A 20,054-nucleotide genomic window follows, 5' to 3' on the forward strand; every position below is an offset into this window, starting at 1 on the left:
ACTGTAACATATAGGAAATGGAGTATATAACCTGTCTCTGGTCTATGTCATGTGTCAGATATCCTGCTTATATGGCTGACATCTGTCCTCCACTGTAGACTAAATACACTTCTCCATCTATTCACAGGTTCAATAGTAACAATCAGTAAAAATAACGTAACATCACGTTCTTCCCACAACCGACCCCCATATCATTTGGCCAAAGATCTCAAACTCATATATAACACTTAACCCATCTTATTCCACTAACCCATATGTTTCCTACAAGCCAATGGAGACTCCTCACCTTCCAACCAGCAGAGCTGTTGCTGTCTCCTTTATCTTTGAAGTAAGGTACAAACCGCACCATCCAGTCGTAGATTTGGGAAAGGGTTAGACGTCTCTCTGGCGAGCTCTCTATGGCCTTGGTGATGAGGTCAGCATAGGACAAGTTACCCCAGGCATTCCTGCGCGAGCTCTTGGCTTTCCGCATCTGCCCTGGGTCCAAGCCAGGAGGAGGCAAAGGCAAATCCGGGGAGGATTCAGGAAGTGGCGGCCAGGTGCAAGAACGAGGGCGACCCTGAGGCTCCACATCTGATTCGGCTTCCAGTTTCTCCATCACTGGCTCTCAAAAAAAAAAAAAATTGCCCTTCTGTCTTTGACAAAAAAAAATAAAAAATACTACTTAAATCCGCATTTGAGAATCGCCATCCAGACAAAAGAGCGTCCAATAGATGTAAGTTTAGGGAGCGCTCTACGACTATGGAAAAAAGGGTCTCTGGGATCACCTGCAGACAAGCCACTGAATTATTAATACATCGATTTGCATGTAGATATGAAAATCTGTTTGAATCCAAAGCGACGTTCACATGAAAGAAAAAGGGGCTATCCTCTCAAGTCATTGGGGAAAAAAAATCAAAAAAATTGCATTTTAGTCCTCGGAATAGTTGCAGAGTCAAGTGTTGGTAACCAGGGCTTCACATATCAGCAAGAACTCGTAAGTCAGAAGCTATATTGTCTGCCAAATGCTTACCCAATTGTAATAATTACAGCAAACTAATTTCAATGGAATGACAGCCGGCAGAAGCTCAGCAAACGGCTCCTTCGATGAACGGCTGCTCTACACACGTTCAGGGCAACTTGAGACATAGACATCTTCTACATGTCAGCAGGTTATAAGGCTCTATTGTGCATCATTGACGGGATCACCAGCGATTCCTTCCCTAGTGTACAGATGGGGAGGGGGTTAAATACACCAGAGATTTTTTTATTTAAATTTTTTGCCCAAAAAATTTAAAAAATTCCAGATCTGATCTATAAGGAGATTTCTTTGCAGGGAGGTGTGTTTGAGATCTGTCTTTTGCAGCAACAGATGTTCTATAGAAAAAAGAAAATCCTAATAGAATTGGAAGCGAATAATTCTTCCGACCCCAGAATTGGATGGGTGGAGGCTGGGCAGAGTGGGTGGGGGGGGACACAAAGTCTCCCCTTTAAAAAAAAATTACACGTCACCCCTTAATAAGAATATCATTGCTCTTCTCCCCTCCTCTCCACAGTTCTTGGATGCTGGGGTGGTTCCAGATGATACCTTTATGATAGTAGGTATTACCTCTCCCTAGTCAGCTAGTGAGACACGAACCCCTCCTGGAAAGGCTCACTTGTGCCCCCCTACTAGCATCGTGAGCCACACGTGGGGACATGCTGCGGTTTCGGAAAAAGGTGCTGAAAGACACATTGTCATTGTGGAGATAGCCGGGAAGGAATTAACAGGGTACACCCCCCCACACCCCAACCACCACCTCGAATTCTTCAGATAGGAGTCCAGAGAAAAAAAGCGGAGGATCTGCCGGGGATCCCTCACTGGTAGAGGAGGACTAGTGGCTGGCTGGGTGTGAGAGGGAGGGGGGGATCACACCTGCCTGCCAGTGCTGGGAAGGAAGACGTTCCTCTCTTCTCTCTCTTTGGGAGTCTCTCTTGCTCCCTGGCTCTCCGGGTCCTTTCTCCTCCTGGGACAGAGCAGGATTAGACCATGTGTTGGGATCGGCTTGCTCTGCACTCTTCACCTTAAAGCATTAAGAGAGAGGGAGCGAGACAGAGAGAAATAAATAAATAAGATGCAGTGGTTGCTCCTCCTCTCCTGTCTCCTCCTCCTTTTTGCTGCTTTTACATGAGAGACTGGCTGGGATTTGTACAAGGCTGAGACTGTGGCATCTCTAGGTGCTCACACAAGACGGATCCATCTCCTCACACCTAAACTTCTCATTCACTATAGTTTACAGGGGGACGTCTATGGGAAGGGGACGTGTATGAGAAGGGGACGTGTATAAGAAGGGGACGTGTATGAGAAGGGGACGTGTATGGGAAGGGGACAATGCAGATTGTGCATAGGGGCAGATACTATATAATCCCAGCTGATATGTGATACCAGAGCTCATTGCAGTCACTACAGCCGGGAACTGGCAGAGATGTAATACTTGTATTTTATTAGGGTGAAATGACTGAGACTGGTAAGTACTGTATTAAAGAACACGCAGGTATACAGCAACATTTCAGTGGTGTTGGCATAGGTAAGGGATAACAATATATATATATATATATATATATATATATATATATATACTGGAAGCTGTATGGATGCTGGTTGTAGTATAAATAAGAGGGATCCGTTACAATATAATGGGGGGGTCACTGACCTTGAAGCCATGACGCCAGTGTGAATAGAGACTCTTATGGGTGGATGTATCCAGTACGCAGCGTGGGCTTCATATACAGAATCACATACAACTACCTCCACCTCTTACATGCACTCATTATTATTTCTGCCATATGGATGAGGTGGCAATTAGAGATGAGCGAACCTGGAGCATGCTGGAGTCCACCCCAACCCGAACTTTCGGCATTTGATTAGCGGTGGCTGCTGAAGTTGGATAAAGCCCTAAGGCGATGTGGAAAACATGGATATAGTCATTGGCTGTATCCATGTTTTCCAAACAACCTTAGAGCTTTATCCAAGTTCAGCAGCCACCGCTAATCAAATACCGAACGTTCGGGTTGGGGTGGACTCGACCATGCTCCAGGTTCACTCATCTCTAGTGCCAACATCTACATGTATATATCCCTCCAGTATACTCAATAAGTGCTATATATATATATATATATATATATATATATATATATACATATATATGTCACATGTATATGTCCCTCCTGTATATACCTGATGAGTGCTGTATATATATCACATGTATATATCCCCCTGTATACCAGTGCTATATATATGTATATACCTGATCAGTGCTGTCTATACATTATATATATACCTGCACAGTGCTGTATATATATATATATATATATATATATACCCCTGTAAATACCTGATCAGTGCTGTATATAGAACATGTGTGTGTATATATATATATATGTATATACCTGATCAGTGCTGTCTATACATTATATATATACCCGCTGTATATAGAACATGTATATTTATATCTCTGTACATACCTGATCAGTGCTATATATATATATATATATATATATATCCCTCTGTATATACCTGACCAGTGCTGTCTATACATCATATATATATATATATATATATATATATATATACCCCTGTATATACCTGACCAGTGCTGTCTATACATCATATATATATACCCCTGTATACCTGACCAGTGCTGTCTACACATTCCATATTCCTCTACCCACCATGACACAGTCCCTGAACCCCCATTGTATTCCTATGCGTTTCAGAGATCATCTCCATTACCCTCATCTTTTACAATGACATATTCACATAAAGAGGCGCGATCACCTCCACATACAAGCGTGCACATTATCGCTGTGTGTGAACAGTGATGCGAGCAGCAGGTGCGGTCTCTCTGGAGAGAAGCCGGCCACTGTGACAGACACCCCGCATAACCGCGCTACCTTCACTGAACTGACACAGGGCGGGGCTTGGGGCGGCCCTAGACGTCTAGAGCCTTCGCTTCTCGCCGCTGCTACTGACCACGCCCCGTCCGGCCACGTGGGTGTGAAGACAAGCCGTTATGTTCCCGCCCACGCTACCGATTGGCTGTCGGCTTAATGAGCACTTTATGGATTGGAGGAGGAGGGCCAAGCCACGCCCTCTACTCTCTGGTGGGCCGTGAGGTAGAAGCATTCCACCTGCCGGGATTGGTGGTTCGCTCGGGAGCCGGTAGGAGAAGGGGCGTGTCTAGGAAATCCCTCCGTGTGGCGTCACCAGACTGTTGTAAGTAGTTGCCAGGGGTTACGGTCATGGCTCTGGCCTGTGGTGCGCTGCGTCCAGGCTCTGTGCGGTCCTGTCACGGTCCTCAGCTCTGTGCCTCAGGGCCCGGTCATGTAGAAGCCGCGTGTAAAACGACGGTATATGTGAGAGACATATGTGCGCGTGTGTAATGTATAGTAGGGATGGGGGTCACTGTGTGCTGCTCCTCAGGCAGACCTCCCCACCCTGCTCTCCTGCCTGCGGGGTCACTGTGTGCTGCTGCTCAGGCAGACCTCCCCACCCTGCTCTCCTGCCTGCGGGGTCACTGTGTGCTGCTCCTCAGGCAGACCTCCTCACCCTGCTCTCCTGCCTGCGGGGTCACTGTGTGCTGCTCCTCAGGCAGACCTCCCCACCCTGCTCTCCTGCCTGTGGGGTCACTGTGTGCTGCTCCTCAGGCACACCTCCTCACCCTGCTCTCCTGCCTGCGGGGTCACTGTGCTGCTCCTCCTCAGGCAGACCTCCCCACCCTGCTCTCCTGCCTGTGGGGTCACTGTGTGCTGCTGCTCCTCAGGCAGACCTCCCCACCCTGCTCTCCTGCCTGCGGGGTCACTGCTGCTGCTCCTCAGGCAGACCTCCCCACCCTGCTCTCCTGCTGCTCCTCAGGCAGACCTCCCCACCCTGCTCTCCTGCCTGCGGGGTCACTGCTGCTGCTCCTCAGGCAGACCTCCCCACCCTGCTCTCCTGCCTGCCGGGTCACTGTGTGCTGCTCCTCAGGCAGACCTCCCCACCCTGCTCTCCTGCCTGCGGGGTCACTGTGTGCTGCTCCTCAGGCAGACCTCCCCACCCTGCTCTCCTGCCTGTGGGGTCACTGTGTGCTGCTCCTCAGGCAGACCTCCCCACCCTGCTCTCCTGCCTGCGGGGTCACTGTTTGCTGCTGCTGCTGCTCAGGCAGACCTCCCCACCCTGCTCTCCTGCCTGCGGGGTCACTGTGCTGCTCCTCCTCAGGCAGACCTCCCCACCCTGCTCTCCTGCCTGTGGGGTCACTGTGTGCTGCTGCTCCTCAGGCAGACCTCCCCACCCTGCTCTCCTGCCTGCGGGGTCACTGCTGCTGCTCCTCAGGCAGACCTCCCCACCCTGCTCTCCTGCTGCTCCTCAGGCAGACCTCCCCACCCTGCTCTCCTGCCTGCGGGGTCACTGCTGCTGCTCCTCAGGCAGACCTCCCCACCCTGCTCTCCTGCCTGCCGGGTCACTGTGTGCTGCTCCTCAGGCAGACCTCCCCACCCTGCTCTCCTGCCTGCGGGGTCACTGTGTGCTGCTCCTCAGGCAGACCTCCCAACCCTGCTCTCCTGCCTGTGGGGTCACTGTGTGCTGCTCCTCAGGCAGACCTCCCCACCCTGCTCTCCTGCCTGCGGGGTCACTGTTTGCTGCTGCTGCTGCTCAGGCAGACCTCCCCACCCTGCTCTCCTGCCTGCGGGGTCACTGTGTGCTGCTCCTCAGGCAGACCTCCCCACCCTGCTCTCCTGCCTGCGGGGTCACTGTGTGCTGCTCCTCAGGCAGACCTCCCCACCCTGCTGTCCTGCCTGCGGGGTCACTGTGTGCTGCTCCTCCTCAGGCAGACCTCCCCACCCTGCTCTCCTGTCTGCGGGGTCACTGTGTGCTGCTCCTCAGGCAGACCTCCCAACCCTGCTCTCCTGCCTGTGGGGTCACTGTGTGCTGCTCCTCCTCAGGCAGACCTCCCAACCTACTCTCCTGCCTGTGGGGTCACTGTGTGCTGCTCCTCAGGCAGACCTCCCCACCCTGCTCTCCTGCCTGCGGGGTCACTGTTTGCTGCTGCTGCTGCTCAGGCAGACCTCCCCACCCTGCTCTCCTGCCTGCGGGGTCACTGTGTGCTGCTGCTCCTCAGGCAGACCTCCCCACCCTGCTCTCCTGCGTGTGGGGTCACTGTGTGCTGCTCCTCAGGCAGACCTCCCCACCCTGCTCTCCTGCCTGCGGGGTCACTGTGTGCTGCTGCTCCTCAGGCAGACCTCCCCACCCTGCTCTCCTGCCTGCGGGGTCACTGTGTGCTGCTCCTCAGGCAGACCTCCCCACCCTACTCTCCGGCCTGCGGGGTCACTGTGTGCTGCTCCTCAGGCAGACCTCCTCACCCTGCTCTCCTGCCTGCGGGGTCACTGTGTGCTGCTCCTCAGGCAGACCTCCCCACCCTGCTCTCCTGCCTGCGGGGTCACTGTGTGCTGCTCCTCAGGCAGACCTCCTCACCCTGCTCTCCTGCCTGCGGGGTCACTGTGTGCTGCTCCTCAGGCAGACCTCCTCACCCTGCTCTCCTGCCTGCGGGGTCACTGTGTGCTGCTCCTCAGGCAGACCTCCTCACCCTGCTCTCCTGCCTGCGGGGTCACTGTGTGCTGCTGCTCAGGCAGACCTCCTCACCTTGCTTTCCTGCCTGCGGGGTCACTGTGTGCTGCTTCTCAGGCAGACCTCCCAACCTACTCTCCTGCCTGTGGGGTCACTGTGTGCTGCTCCTCAGGCAGACCTCCTCACCCTGCTCTCCTGCCTGCGGGGTCACTGTGTGCTGCTCCTCAGGCAGACCTCCCCACCCTGCTCTCCTGCCTGCGGGGTCACTGTGTGCTGCTCCTCAGGCAGACCTCCCCACCCTGCCGTATTATACAATATACACGGTGTGTATTCAGTATATACAGAGGGTGTATATACAGGGCACATATACAATATACACGGGGACCTGTACACATTGGGGCCCATATACAGTATACAGAGTGTGCATATATACAATATACAGAGGGTGTATATAGAGAGGGCGCATATACAGTCTACAGAGGGTACATATACAATATACACTGGGGCCTGTATATATTAGGGCCCATATACATTATACAGAGAGAGCATATACAATATACAGGGCATCAGTACAGTTATTACAGCTGATGGTATACTCCTGGAGGGACATCAGTACAGTTATTACAGCTGGTAGACATGGGCTGTGAGAATTGCTATGACTCCAGTACAAGTGGGAACACTGGGGAAATCTGGAGCATTTCAGCCCTGTGTGGACATGCCCTCTCAGTGAGTACAGTCATGGCCAAAAGTTTTGAGAAAGATACAAATAATAATTTTTACGAAGTCTACTGCTTCAGTTTTTAAAATGACAATTTGCATATACTCCACAATGTTATAAAGAGTGATCAGCTTAACAGCAATTACTTGCAAAGTCAATATTTGCCTAGAAAACGAACTTTATCCCCTAAAACACATTTCAACATCATTGCAGCCCAGCCTTAAAAGGACCAGCTAACATCGTTTCAGTGATTGCTCCATTAACACAGGTGTGGCTGTTGATGAGGACAGGGCTGGAGATCAATTTGTCATGATTAAGCAAGAATGACACTACTGGACACTTTAAAAGGAGGCTTGTGCTTGGCATCATTGTTTCTCTTCTGTTAACCATGGTCATCTTCAAAGAAACACGTTCAGTCTTTATTGCACTGCACAAAAAAGGCCTAAGAGGTAAGAGTATCACAGCTAGAAAGATTGCACCTCAGTCAACAATCTATCGCATCATCAAGAACTTCAAGGAGAGAGGTTCCATTGTTGCCAAAAAGGCTCCAGGGCGCCCAAGAAAGACCAGCAAGCGACAGGACCGTCTCTTAAAAGGGTTTCAGCTGCGGGATGGGGCTACCAGCAGTGCAGAGCTTGCTCAGGAATGGCAGCAGGCAGGTGTGAGGGCATCTGCACGCACTGTGAGGCTGCGGAGACTCTTGGAGCAAGGCCTGGTCTCAAGGAGGGCAGCAAAGAAGCCACTTCTCTCCAGAAAAAAACATCAGGGACAGACTGATATTCTGCAAAAGGTACAGGGAGTGGACTGCTGAGGACTGGGGTAAAGTAATTTTCTCTGATGAAACCCCTTTCCGATTGTTTGGGACATCTGGAAAACAGCTTATTTGGAGAAGACGAGGTGAGCGCTACCACCAGTCTTGTCTCATGCCAACTGTAAAGCATCCTGAAACCATTCATGTGTGGGGTTGCTTCTCAGCCAAGGGAATCAGCTCTCTCACAGTCTTGCCTAAAAACACAGCCATGAATAAACAATGGTACCAGAATGTCCTCTAAGAGCAGTTTGGCGATCAACAATGCCTTTTCCAGCATGAGGAAGCACCTTGCCATAAAGCAAAGGTGATAACTGAATGGCTCAGGGAACAAAATATAGAGATTTTGGGTCCATGGCCTGGAAACTCCCCAGATCTTAATCCCATTGAGAACTTGTGGTCAATCATCACGAGACGGGTGAACAAACAAAAACCAACAATTTCTGACAAAATGCAAGCATTGATTGTGCAAGAATGGACGGCTATCAGTCAGAATTTGGTCTAGAAGTTGATTGAGAGCATGCCAGGGAGAATTACAGAGGTCCTGAAGAAGAAGGGTCAACACTCCAAATATTGACTTGCTGCATTAACTCATTCTAACTGTCAATATAAGTTTTTGTTACTCATAATATGAATACAATTATATTTCTGTATGTGATTAAAAAAATCTGACAAACACACACAAAACCAGAGGGCAGCAGATCATGTGAAAATATAATATTTGTGTCATTCTCAAAACCTTTGGCCATGACTGTACAACTGTGCCCCATAACAGTAGTGTTAGGGTCCTATTAGACGGGCCGATCAATAATGTAAGCGAGCGCCGATCTACTAGATTGAACTCTTATTCACTGATCTATTATGCAGATCGATTATCTTTTAGTAAGGACCATTTCACACTGAGGAATCGGCACGGAAAGTGTTTCGCCCGGAATCACCTCTAGCAGAATTCTGCGCAAATTTTTAATTTGATCAAATTCATTCGTTTGGTTCAATTCAATGCTGAAAAATTTCAGAGCAGAAACTTACTGCTCAATTCATATCAATGGGATTCCGCCAGCGGAACCTGCCAGGAGAATTGACATCCGAAAGCGGATTCGCTGCGGAAAATTCAGTGCGGAAATTCCACTGTGTGAACTGCAGAGCACAAATTCCATTTTACTCAATTGAATTTGGCTCTGCACTATTATTTTCAGGCGGAATCTTTAAGTGAGGAATCGGTACTGAAATTCAGCGCAAAGTCCTCAGTGTGAACTGGCCCTAAGGGCTGATATAGTTATCGATGTCCATGAAGTCCTTGCCCTACACTGTTCATACATTACCTCTCCACACTCCCGGTCTACTCCCGATCGCCTTCTGCTCTCCTCCCGGCACCGCGCTGCAGCTTCTCTGAGCTGACAGGCCGCTCAGCCAATCACTGAGCACTGCTGGGAAGAGAGCAGAAGTTATCCACGTGGATCCCGTAGTGTGCACATACCCTTACATGTAGCTGTTGCAAGTACCAATGTGCGCACGACTCCCGATGATTTTAGGTTTGGACCGTTTCATCGGCTGATCGTTGTCTCTATTACATGGAGCGATAATCTGCCCGATTCGGACGATTACTGCTCTGTGTAATAGGGCCCTTAGAGTCTGCTCGCCATCTCCCCCACTTTGTCACCTTTTGTGGTCCAGCAGCTAGGTCATGTGATGACAGAGAAAAAAAAATCAGTACACAAAAACGCCTAAACCACAAAAAAGATCATTCACACAAAAAGCCAAAAACGGCAGAAAAAATGCAAATGCATAAAAAAACAAATAAATGCAGTGGCAGTTTTTCTGGCGAGGCCTAAAAAACACCACACAAAAAGGATGTGTGAGGGCACCCGAAGAGACGATATTGTATGTATCAAAAAAAATTCTTTTATTGTGTATATTTTGTTTAATTTTACTAAAGTTTTCTTCCATTTTTATTGCCACATAAAGGTAACATTATTGGTAGGGATGAGCAAACCTCGAGCATTTTCGAGTCCATCCGAACCCGATCGTTCGGCATTTGATTAGCGGTGGCTGCTGAAGTTGGATAAAGCCCTAAGGCTGTGTAGAAAACATGGATATAGTCATTGGCTGTATCCATGTTTTCCAGAAAACCTTAAAGCGTAACTGTCATTTCAGGGTCATTTTTCTGAAAACATTAAATATCAACAGTACAAGCGATTTTAAGAAACTCTGTAATAGGTTTTATGTACTAAAAGAGTTTCCTTCTGTACAGAAAAAGCAATCTCCCAGCCTCCCCCCTCACATCAAATGAAGCAGGATTTCTGTGTCCATTATGTGGCTATGGAGAGGGGAGGGGCTGTTAGGAGTGACTGAGCACGGAGCAGTCCTGTACAGCACAACATCCTGCAATCTTCTCTCAGTAAGTTCATAGATAAGCACTGACCTTTCTGACCCCAGAATCCAGCGTTTTAGGTGCCCAGAGAGTCTACAAACAGCTGACCTTTATGTCACCTCTTCCTGCTTCCTCATCTCCCCCAGCCCCTCCCCCCTTCATAGGCTTACAATGGAGAGAGCAGAACCCGTCTTCACTGGCTTCTCTGTAATGAAGACGTGTTTGTCTGATAATGCACAGATAAGAAGTCAGGGGGGGGGGGGGAGGCTGGGAGATTGCTTCTTGAGTACAGAAGGAGGCTTTTTTGGCTGATGAAACCTATTACAGAGTTTCGTAAAATCGCTTACACTACTGATTTCTGCAATAAAAAAAACATGGCAGTTACTCTTTAAGGGTGCCTTCACACCTACCGACACCTAAATCTCGCTGCGAGTCTGGCAGGTCCTGGCAGTTCAGTTCGTCTGAACGACCGCTGCGTGTATGTAATTCTGCCAGCCCCTTAACCCCTTCTGCTGCCGCCCGGCTCCCCTGCTGTGTCTGTATACATTACCTGTCTCTCGCTGCACAGGGTCCCGGCGTACTGCTCTCCCACCCAGCCAATCAGTGGCTGTGGCTGGGCAACACACTGATTGGCTGGGCGGGAGAGCAGTACGTCGGGACCCCGTGTAGCGAGAGACAGGTAATGTATACAGAGCGGGAGCCAGGCGGCAGCAGAAGGGGTTAAGGGGCCTGCAGAATTACATACTAGCAGCGGTCATTCAGACCGCTGCGTGTATGTAGTGACAGTGAACTGCCAGGACCTGCCAGACTCGCAGCGAGATTTACGCTGCGAGTTGATAGGTGTGAAGGCACCCTAAAGCTTTATCCAACTTCAGCAGCCACAGCTAATAAAATGCCGAACGATCCGGTTCGAATGGACTCGAGCATGCTCGAGGTTCGCTCATCTCTAGTTATTGGGGGTTAAAAGTTAACCCCTTAACGACCGCAGGTGTATATTTACACCCTGCGGCCGCCTCAGGGAGTTCAGAGCGGGGCCGCGCGGCAACCCTGCTTTGAACCGCCGCAGTCCCGCGTGCCGCATGTAGGCCGGGACTGCGGCAATTAGCGGGCACAGTCCGATCGCCGTGCCCGCTAATTAAGGATTTAAATTCAGCTGTCAAAAAGTTGACAGCTGCATCTGAATCCTTTATGCAGCCCATTCCCTGGTGTCTAGTGGGGTGGATCACCCCCCCCCCCCCCGGGACATTGGCCCGGAGGAGGGATCCACATGTCTGTACAGGACGGGTGTCTGCGCCGTGATGGCGCTGATCCCGGCTCGCCACTCAGCTGCTTCCGGCTGCAGCAGCTGGAAGCAATCCAGCAGCTGGAAGCAATCCAGCGCCTATCTCATTGATCTATGCTGTATAGCTATACAGCATAGATCTCAATAAGAGATCAATGTGCTTATACTAGAAGTCCCCTAGGGGGCATAACCCTAACCCCAGGGGGAATAACCCTAACCCCAGGGGGCTTCTAGTATATGTGTAAAATAAATAGCGTTGTTATGAATAAAAATCCCCCTCCCCTAATAAAAGTTCAAATCACCCCCCTTTTCCCATTTTATAAATATAAATAAACATGTTTGCTATCGCCGCATGCGTAATCGCCCAAATTATTAATTTATTTCATTCCTGATCTTGCATGGTAAACAGCATAAGCGTAAAAAAATCCCAAAGTGGAAAATTGCGCATTTTTGGTAGCATCAAATCCAGAAAAATTGTAATAAACGATCAAAAAGTCGCATATACGCAATCAAGGTATCGATAGAAAGAACACATCATGGCGCAAAAAATGACACCTCACACAGCCCCATAGACCAAAGGATAAAAGCGCAATAAGCCTGGGAATGGAGCGATTTTAAGGAACATGTATTTGTTAACAATGGTTTGAATTTTTTACAAACCATCAGATAAAATAAAAGTTATACATGTTAGATATCGTTGTAATCGTAACGACTTGAGGAACATGCATAACAAGTCAGTTTTACCCCAGGGCGAACGGCGTAAAAACCAATACCCCCCAAATAAACAGAATGCGTTTGTTTTTTTTTCAATTTCACCACACATTTATTTTTTTTTCTGGTTTCGCAATGTAATTTATGTGGGTTTCTAGGTGAAAAAATGCAACTGCTATGGCCTTTTAAGTACAAGGAGGAAAAATACGGAAGTGCAAAAATCAAAATTGGTCCGGTCTTTAAGGGGTTAAAGGAGAAGTGAAAATTTTTATTAAAGTATTGTATTGCCCCCCCAAAAGTTATACAAATCACCAATATACACCTATTACGGGAAATGCTTATAAAGTGCTTTTTTCCCTGCACTTACTACTGCATCAAGGCTTCACTTCCTGGATAAAATGGTGATGTCACGACCCGACTCCCAGAGCTGTGTGGGCTGTGGCTGCTGGAGAGGATGATGGCAGAGGGATGCTCAGTGCCCTGTGTCCCTCAGTGTCCCCCTGCCATCATCCTCTCCAGCAGCCACAGCCCGCACAGCTCTGGGAGTCGGTTTGTGACATCGTGTTATCCAGGAAGTGACATCACCATTTTATCCAGGAAGTGACATCACCATTTTATCCAGCACTTTATAAGCAGGATCTGCAGCAGATTTGATGGCGCAGATTTTCTTTGAGTCTGCAACGTCGAATCTGCTGCAGATCCTGTACGTATGAATGTGTCCTTAGGCTAGGTTCACCCACAGTAAAATAAAAGCTAAATACGACCGCATTTCTGAGTGAAAATTAAACAACGTGTGAACGGTTTGGGAAAAAAAAACACGGCTGTATTTTGCAAAAGCAGATGGTGAATAATGAGCATGTTGACAAAAATAGTAATGAGCAATCTGAACAGTGTGTTTATTTTTGTATTGAAGGTTTAGCTGTTGCATGCAGGTTGGACTACTTGACCATCATGCAGTTGTTATACGATTTTATATAGTTCCCCCCCCCCTTCAGAAGTTGCATTACATACATATGAAGCAGACAGAGGCTTGCTCAATGGGAGTGTGTCTAAAGTGTGACTCTACCCCGATGCACAGATGTGTGTCACACACAACCATGGATACATTTAGGGAGATTTATCAAAACTGGTGCCAAGGAATTATGTATTAGTTGCCTTGGCAGCCAACTAGTTTGTTTGTTGTTGTTCTTTTCTTTCAGATCTTGGGCCATGGGCCATTACTCCACTTATATCAACTCTCAGTCACTCGTCTCTTGCACTACTCTGAGGGGACTTATACACAGATCTGTGCACAGAAAATACAAATTTTAGTTATCTAGCGTAAACAGATTCCGCTGCACTTTACAGGTTCTAAGGCACTTTACAGATTCCCCGGCACTATACAGATTCCACAGCACTCAGGAAATCTGCAGTGGATTACGTAACTGACCGTGTAGATGGCATCGCAACAAATCTTACCCATCTGGTGCAGAAATAGCAGAATTCTGCTCAAGGCTATAGGTTAGGTTTTTTTTTTTTAAATGCGTTTTTTTTTTTTTTTTTTTTTTTAACATCATCCCTTAAAGGGGAACTATCAGCAGTTAGGTGCCCATTAGACACAACACCATCAGTTCAGAGTCTCCATTTTCTCTTTTTCCTGATGCCCTTCTGCCTGATTTCTACACTATGGAGCACTGTTCATTTTTCTATTGTTTGACACTGAGGCGGAATTCCGCCTTTTGTACTCCATGTGAACCTAAAATCGATCACCATATTACACAGAACGATGGTCGTTAGTTACGATCGTTACTATGATCGTTTATTCTTTCTGATCCCAGCAAAACAATAAACAATGTGCAATTACACTGAACGATTAGTGAAAAAATGCGGAACCTGAGCGAACGAATGTTAAATTACAGCGAGCGATTAACGATAATTTTAGGTTGAGATCTAAATCAACGATCAATGACATACGAATGATTTTTCGATCGTTTCCTGCAATTACACAGAACGATTATCGTTTAAATTCAAATAATAGAACAATTTTTGGCACGATAATCGTCCCGTGTAACAGGGCCCTTAGACTTCCCGGTACTAGAACTGTTTTTCAGTCCCTTAGTGTCTGCGATAACTAATGAAATACAATACAGAACAATCTTGTTATACTGTATGTGACTTCACCTCTAACCTAGAGTTAAGGTTTAGTAACCCTAATTATCTGGTAGCAGAGAACACATAAGGACCTTAGTGTGGTGGAAGCGGAATATTTCTACTTTCTTATTAATGATCCTGCGAGGATTTTAATCCAGTAAATCATTCTTCATTTCATGCTTCTGTCATTGCAAATCACCAAGGATCTCTTCCCTACAGCCTATTTTAAATGCATTTTATGGCATGTTAACCATAAACAGCCATGAAATATGTTAAGTGCAATTGTCTGCAATGCCTCAGCCGCGTTTATAGTGTCTTATCTAATAAAATAGCCATTATGTGATTGGGTCTATTCCTTGAAGACCCTCTCCATACTTATAGAATGCATAATGCAGCATCACTACCACATTTGCAGAGTGCTAGCCCGGTTCTCTCCTTCCCTGACCCTGTGCTGTTCTGTCCTGCAGAGTGGATGCAGCCTGACAGCTTGCGGTAGGGTTGTGGTTGTGGTGTGCTCTTAAATAGAGTTGTAATCTATTCATGACTAGCACAGTGAGGGTATCTTGGCCATAGATGTGGATCTTTCTTTTCAACTGCTACAAGCCTTTTTTCTTACTTTTTAAGTACAAAGCGATTTTTAACGACTAACGATAAAAGATCGTTAACCGTAAATCGTTGACCATATTAAACAGAACGATAATCGCTAGTTACGATTGTTATTATGATCCTTTACTCCTTCTGATTCCAGCAAAACAATGAACAATGTGCAATTACACTGAACGATTAGTGAACAAATGCGGGACTTGAGCGAATGAAAGTGGAATTACAGTGAACGATTAACGATAATTTTAGGTTCAGATCTAAATCAATGCTGAACGACATACGAACGATTTTTCGATTGTTGCCTGCAATTACACAGAACGATTATTGTTTAAATTTGAACGATTTAACGATTTTTCGCACGATAATCGTCCTGTGTAATAGGGCCCTAAGGGTAGTGTTACATAGACTGAAGGGGGCCCGATAATATCTGTAAACGAGCGCCGATCTGCTAGATCGGCGCTCGTTTACTGTGCCTATTACACGGCCAGATAATCGTTTAACAAAGGCTGCATGGACATCGTTACTGATGTCCTTGCAGCCCTTGCTTAAACTGCATACATTACCTATCCATGGTCCAAGGCTCCTCTTGTGGTCCGCTTCTCCCCATGTTCCGCACGCTGCAGCTTCAGAGCGGCCTGTCTTATAGAGGACTTGTCACTCCCCGTGCCGGGGTGACAGGCTCCCGACCCCCAGCTAGATCCCCTTATACTGACCTGATCCAGCCGAGTCCCGCTCCCGGAGACAGTCCCGGGACGGAGATATCCTGGTCAGAAGCCAGCACGCGCACTGTGGAGATAGGTCCGGCGTCCATAGAGAATAAATGGAGCCGGACTCACCTCTGCAGCGTGCTCACGGCTCCACACGCTCCGGCTTCTGACCAGGATATCTCCTGCCCGGGAGCGGGACTCGGCAAGATGAGGTCAGTATAAGGGGATCTAGCTGAGGGTCGGGAGCCTGTCACTCCGGCACGGGGGGTGAGAGGTCTCCTTTAACTGACAGGCCACTCAACCAATCACTGACCGCAGCAGTCCTGACCAGTGAGCGGCTGAGCGGACTGTCAGCTAAGACAGGCCACTCTGAAGCTGCAGCGCGCGGGACCCGGGGAGAAGAGGACCGCAAGAGGAACCCCTGACCATGAATAGGTAATGTATGCACTTTGCAAATTGTCAGCCGCTGTTGGTGCCCGACAATTATAGGTACAAACCTATATCAACGATATAACTGTGCCTGTAATGTACAGCAACAAAACCCCGAAACAGCTGTCTGTGGATGGATACCTTGCTTGGGTGGTTTCCTTAATTGGAGACATTCCTTGGCTTGGTTGTTTCTTCCCGGAGGAAGGTCTGGCTAGTTCACTGACGTTGAGACATGTGATCGTGTCTCTGCAGTGTCCTTTGCATATTTGATTTCCCAGTGGGCAATGTTTTAGAATACACTGACGTTAAGACACGTTATGGTGTCTCTGCGGTGTTTTGGTTGATCTCCCTGAAGTCAACCAGTGTCCTTTTGCATGCACTTACTAGTCATTGCTCCCACTAGCCAGAAACCTACTCCACACTGATGAGGGGCAAAACCCTCGAAACAGCTGTCTGTGGATGGATACCTTGCTTGGGTGGTTTCCTTATTTGGAGGCAGTAGTGGATTATAACAGGGGCGTTTCGGGCGGCAGCCCGGGGCCCTGAGCTCATGGGGGGCCCATGACCACCCAAAAAGACTTATACTATCAGTGGTGTACTGTCTCCTGGCTACACTTCCGCCATGATTTGCAAAAATCACAGGTTTTTTTTATGGCAATTTTTCAAAAATCAGGACATCATGACATTATCTGTCCTGTACTATGAACGCCAGGCTAGTGCTGCCATAGTTACAGTGGGGTGGGGGGCCCAGGCTTGGTGAACAGCCCGGCGCCTTTGGTAAAGTTAATCTGCCCCTGTTTGGAGACATTCCTTGGCTTGGTTGTTCCTTCCCGGAGGAAGGTCTGCCTAGTTCACTGACGTTGAGACATGTGATGGTGTCTCTGCAGTGTTCTTTTGCATATTTGATTTCCCAGGGGGCAATGTTCTAGAATACACTGACGTTAAGACACATTATGGTGTCTCTGCGGTGTTATGGTTGATCTCCCTGAGGTCAACCAGCGTCCTTTTGTAATGTACAGCAGACCTGTCATGGAGCACAGTTCGGCCATTTGTATAATATTGATTTAACCCCTTAACAACCAGGGGCGTAAAATAGGAAAAGGGGGGTGATTGTAACTTTTGTTAGGGGAGGGGGCAACAAAAATTCCAAAGTTCAAAATTGCACATTTTTGGTCGTATCAAATCCAGAAAAATTGTAATAAAAAGCCATAACACACATATGCGCAATCAAGGTACCGATAGAAAGTACAGATTATGGCGCAAAATAAATGACACCTCACAACCCCATAGACCAAAGGATAAAAGCGCTATAAGCATATAAGCTTTTAGATCAGGCATGGGGAACCTTCGGCCCTCCAGCTGTTGCAAAACTACATTTCCTATCATGCATCATTCTACCAGATAACAAAAAGAAGCCGGATTGACTTTGACGCGCACTGTGTTTTTAGCCCAATAAACCCTGTTTTTATCTATACTTACCTTACCTGGGGTGACCAGCACCCATCTTGACCTATCTACAAGGAGTGGAAGTGTTGTGTTCCTTTATCTGGTCCCAAGTGGATTTCATAGGAGTGTCTGAGGTCATCTTACATAATGTTGCAAACACCATGGAGGGTTGTGCCTCTTCCGCTTGCTCAGCCGTTACAGGTAAGAGTTTCCTACACCATTGCTTACTGTATCACTGCATGAGACCTCTACACTATGGAACATAGTCTTCCTTTGCATTTTTTTTAAATTATGGAATAAGCTCCAAAAGCCCAGGGGGGGTTACCTTGGATGCAAAAGTCCAACTATGTAAATCCCAGCGTCCCTGAGCTCGCTTTCCATCTCCAACTGCTTGATTGACATTCGCAAGGTTTTATTTTATGCTGATGGGTGGTGAGGTCTTTGTTCTATGGTTACGATGAAGGGTGCATCCCATATATGTTCTTTACTGGCTTCACAGCTGCACTGTGTTCACAATTGCTCCAAAAAACTAAGGTTTAACTAGGTCAACCGCTGTTTAATTGTAAATGATTTACATTCATCCAGAGGCAAATCAGAACCCCCCCAGAGAGGCATCTCCGCCAGTATATTCTCAAAGGGAAAAGAAGGGAAAACTTCCCAGACGTGGAAACCAGCCGAGTGCTCTTTATCAATCGTATCATTATATGAATTGACTATTTTAGTGATAGACACCACCTTAGTGATAGACACCCAGAGGGTACGGTACAGAGACAAAAATTTGTGTGCATCTATCTATTTAGTCAAAAGTCTCAGGCTATCCTTTAATTTCCAATACCCTTCACCTGTTACTTGCTGTGTAATATATATATATATATAAAAATAATGCACCCACATAAAAAAGCGGCATTGCTAAAACTATGCATATAGATATGAGGTGTTGTGCAAAAAGTATGCAAATTTTTTATCTTTTTCACTGCTCACACCAGAGAGGCAGGGAGAGGGCAGTGGGCATGCTCGTATGTTCGTAGGTCTTGCTATAATGGTATATAAAAAAGCTTCACACGCTGCCCCGTAAAATGGCTCTAAGAGACTATTATATTTGAGTAATATTCTTGTTCCACATAGATTTCCATATGACCTGATCATCGCACCTGAGCACGTTGTAACGGTGCTGTCCGTTTCTCCCATCTCCGCTTTGTACTTATGCAAATGTCTGGTTTGGTGCACTGGAGACAGGCCTAGCGCCCCCAGTGGACCTATATCTTCTCCCCTAAGTGACTTGCCGCCTTCAGAGCTCGAATTGCTATTTTTCAATTTACCTTAGAAAAAAATGACAAAAAAACGTCATAAATGAGTATAAAAGGGTATCAAAATCTTAATATATTCCCGCTAAAACTTTTTGTTTTAGGAAAAAAAATTCTATTGTGATAAAACAGTAATACTTAAAGTGACTCTGTACCCACAATCTGACCCCCCAAAACCGCTTGTACCTTCGGATAGCTGCTGTAAATCCAAGATCTGTCCTGGGGTCTGTTCGGTAGGTGATGCAGTTATTGTCCTAAAAAAACAACTTTTAAACTTGCAGCCCTGTGTCAAACTAGCGTGGCCTAGAGTATCTCTACATTAGGCCTGCATCGCCTCTCCATCCCTCCTCCCTACCCTCCTCATGACCAGGCAGCATTTCTCCTATTCATCACCTGTGTGAACACTGCACATGTGTTGGATCGTTAAGGCACCAGTGCAGTGTTCAGACAGGTGATGAATAGGAGAAATCCTGCTTGGGGCATTCCTAGTGATGAAGAGGGTGGGGAGGAGAGGCGGTGCAGGCCTAGGGCATAGACACTCTAGGCCACGCCAGTTTGACACGGCACTGCAAATTTAACTGCATCACCTGCCGAACGGACCCCAGGACAGATCTTGGGTTAAAAGCAGCTATCCGAAGGTACAAGCGATTTGGGGGGCAGTTTGTGGGTACAGAGCCACTTTAAAGGGGTACTCTGGAGAATTTTTTATTTTTGTTTTTCAAATTAACTGGTGTCAGAAGTAACACGTACAACATCCCACAGATTCCGCCGCTCGCCCCAGCTTGACTCTCTGCAAGTGCAATAGACTCCACTCTAGGCTCAGGCAGATTCCACTGTTCACCCAATTCTTTGGGCGGATGGCGGAATTTGCCCGAACCTAGAATGGAGTCTATGGCACGGGCGAAGAGTCAAGTGGGAGATCTCGGGGGCAAGCTGCGGTATCCATGGGATGTTATCCATGTGGATTCCTCAATGTGAATTCACCC

The 20,054-nt window shown here is 47.4% G+C and overlaps 1 protein-coding gene and 1 long non-coding RNA gene across 8 annotated transcripts in view; one reads left to right on the forward strand and one right to left on the reverse strand.

Moving 5' to 3' along the window:
* The window catches only part of FOXO6 (forkhead box O6), a 73,524-nt gene extending 69,300 nt beyond the window's left edge, over nucleotides 1-4,224 (reverse strand). Inside the window, exons 1-3 of one of the 6 annotated variants that reach the window (XM_069971604.1) lie at nucleotides 3,913-4,000; nucleotides 1,899-2,042; nucleotides 287-1,202 (exon numbers count right to left, since the gene is read on the reverse strand). In XM_069971604.1, the coding sequence (XP_069827705.1) occupies nucleotides 287-598 (312 nt within the window). In that variant the 5' untranslated portion in view covers nucleotides 599-1,202; nucleotides 1,899-2,042; nucleotides 3,913-4,000. Of the gene's footprint in view, nucleotides 1-286; nucleotides 2,043-3,796; nucleotides 3,832-3,912; nucleotides 4,001-4,149 lie in introns of those variants that run through there. The other 5 variants (XM_069971605.1, XM_069971603.1, XM_069971609.1 and 2 more) reach the window with 5 other exon arrangements.
* LOC138793206 (uncharacterized) overlaps nucleotides 4,103-20,054 on the forward strand; it is a 63,266-nt gene continuing 47,314 nt past the window's right edge. For both annotated transcript variants that reach the window (XR_011363232.1, XR_011363231.1), the window contains exon 1: nucleotides 4,103-4,234. This is a non-coding gene — a long non-coding RNA (uncharacterized lncRNA). The remainder of the gene's footprint in view (nucleotides 4,235-20,054) is intronic.

Source organism: Dendropsophus ebraccatus, chromosome 5 (assembly GCF_027789765.1).
Source record: "Dendropsophus ebraccatus isolate aDenEbr1 chromosome 5, aDenEbr1.pat, whole genome shotgun sequence".
Lineage (NCBI taxonomy): Eukaryota > Metazoa > Chordata > Amphibia > Anura > Hylidae > Dendropsophus > Dendropsophus ebraccatus.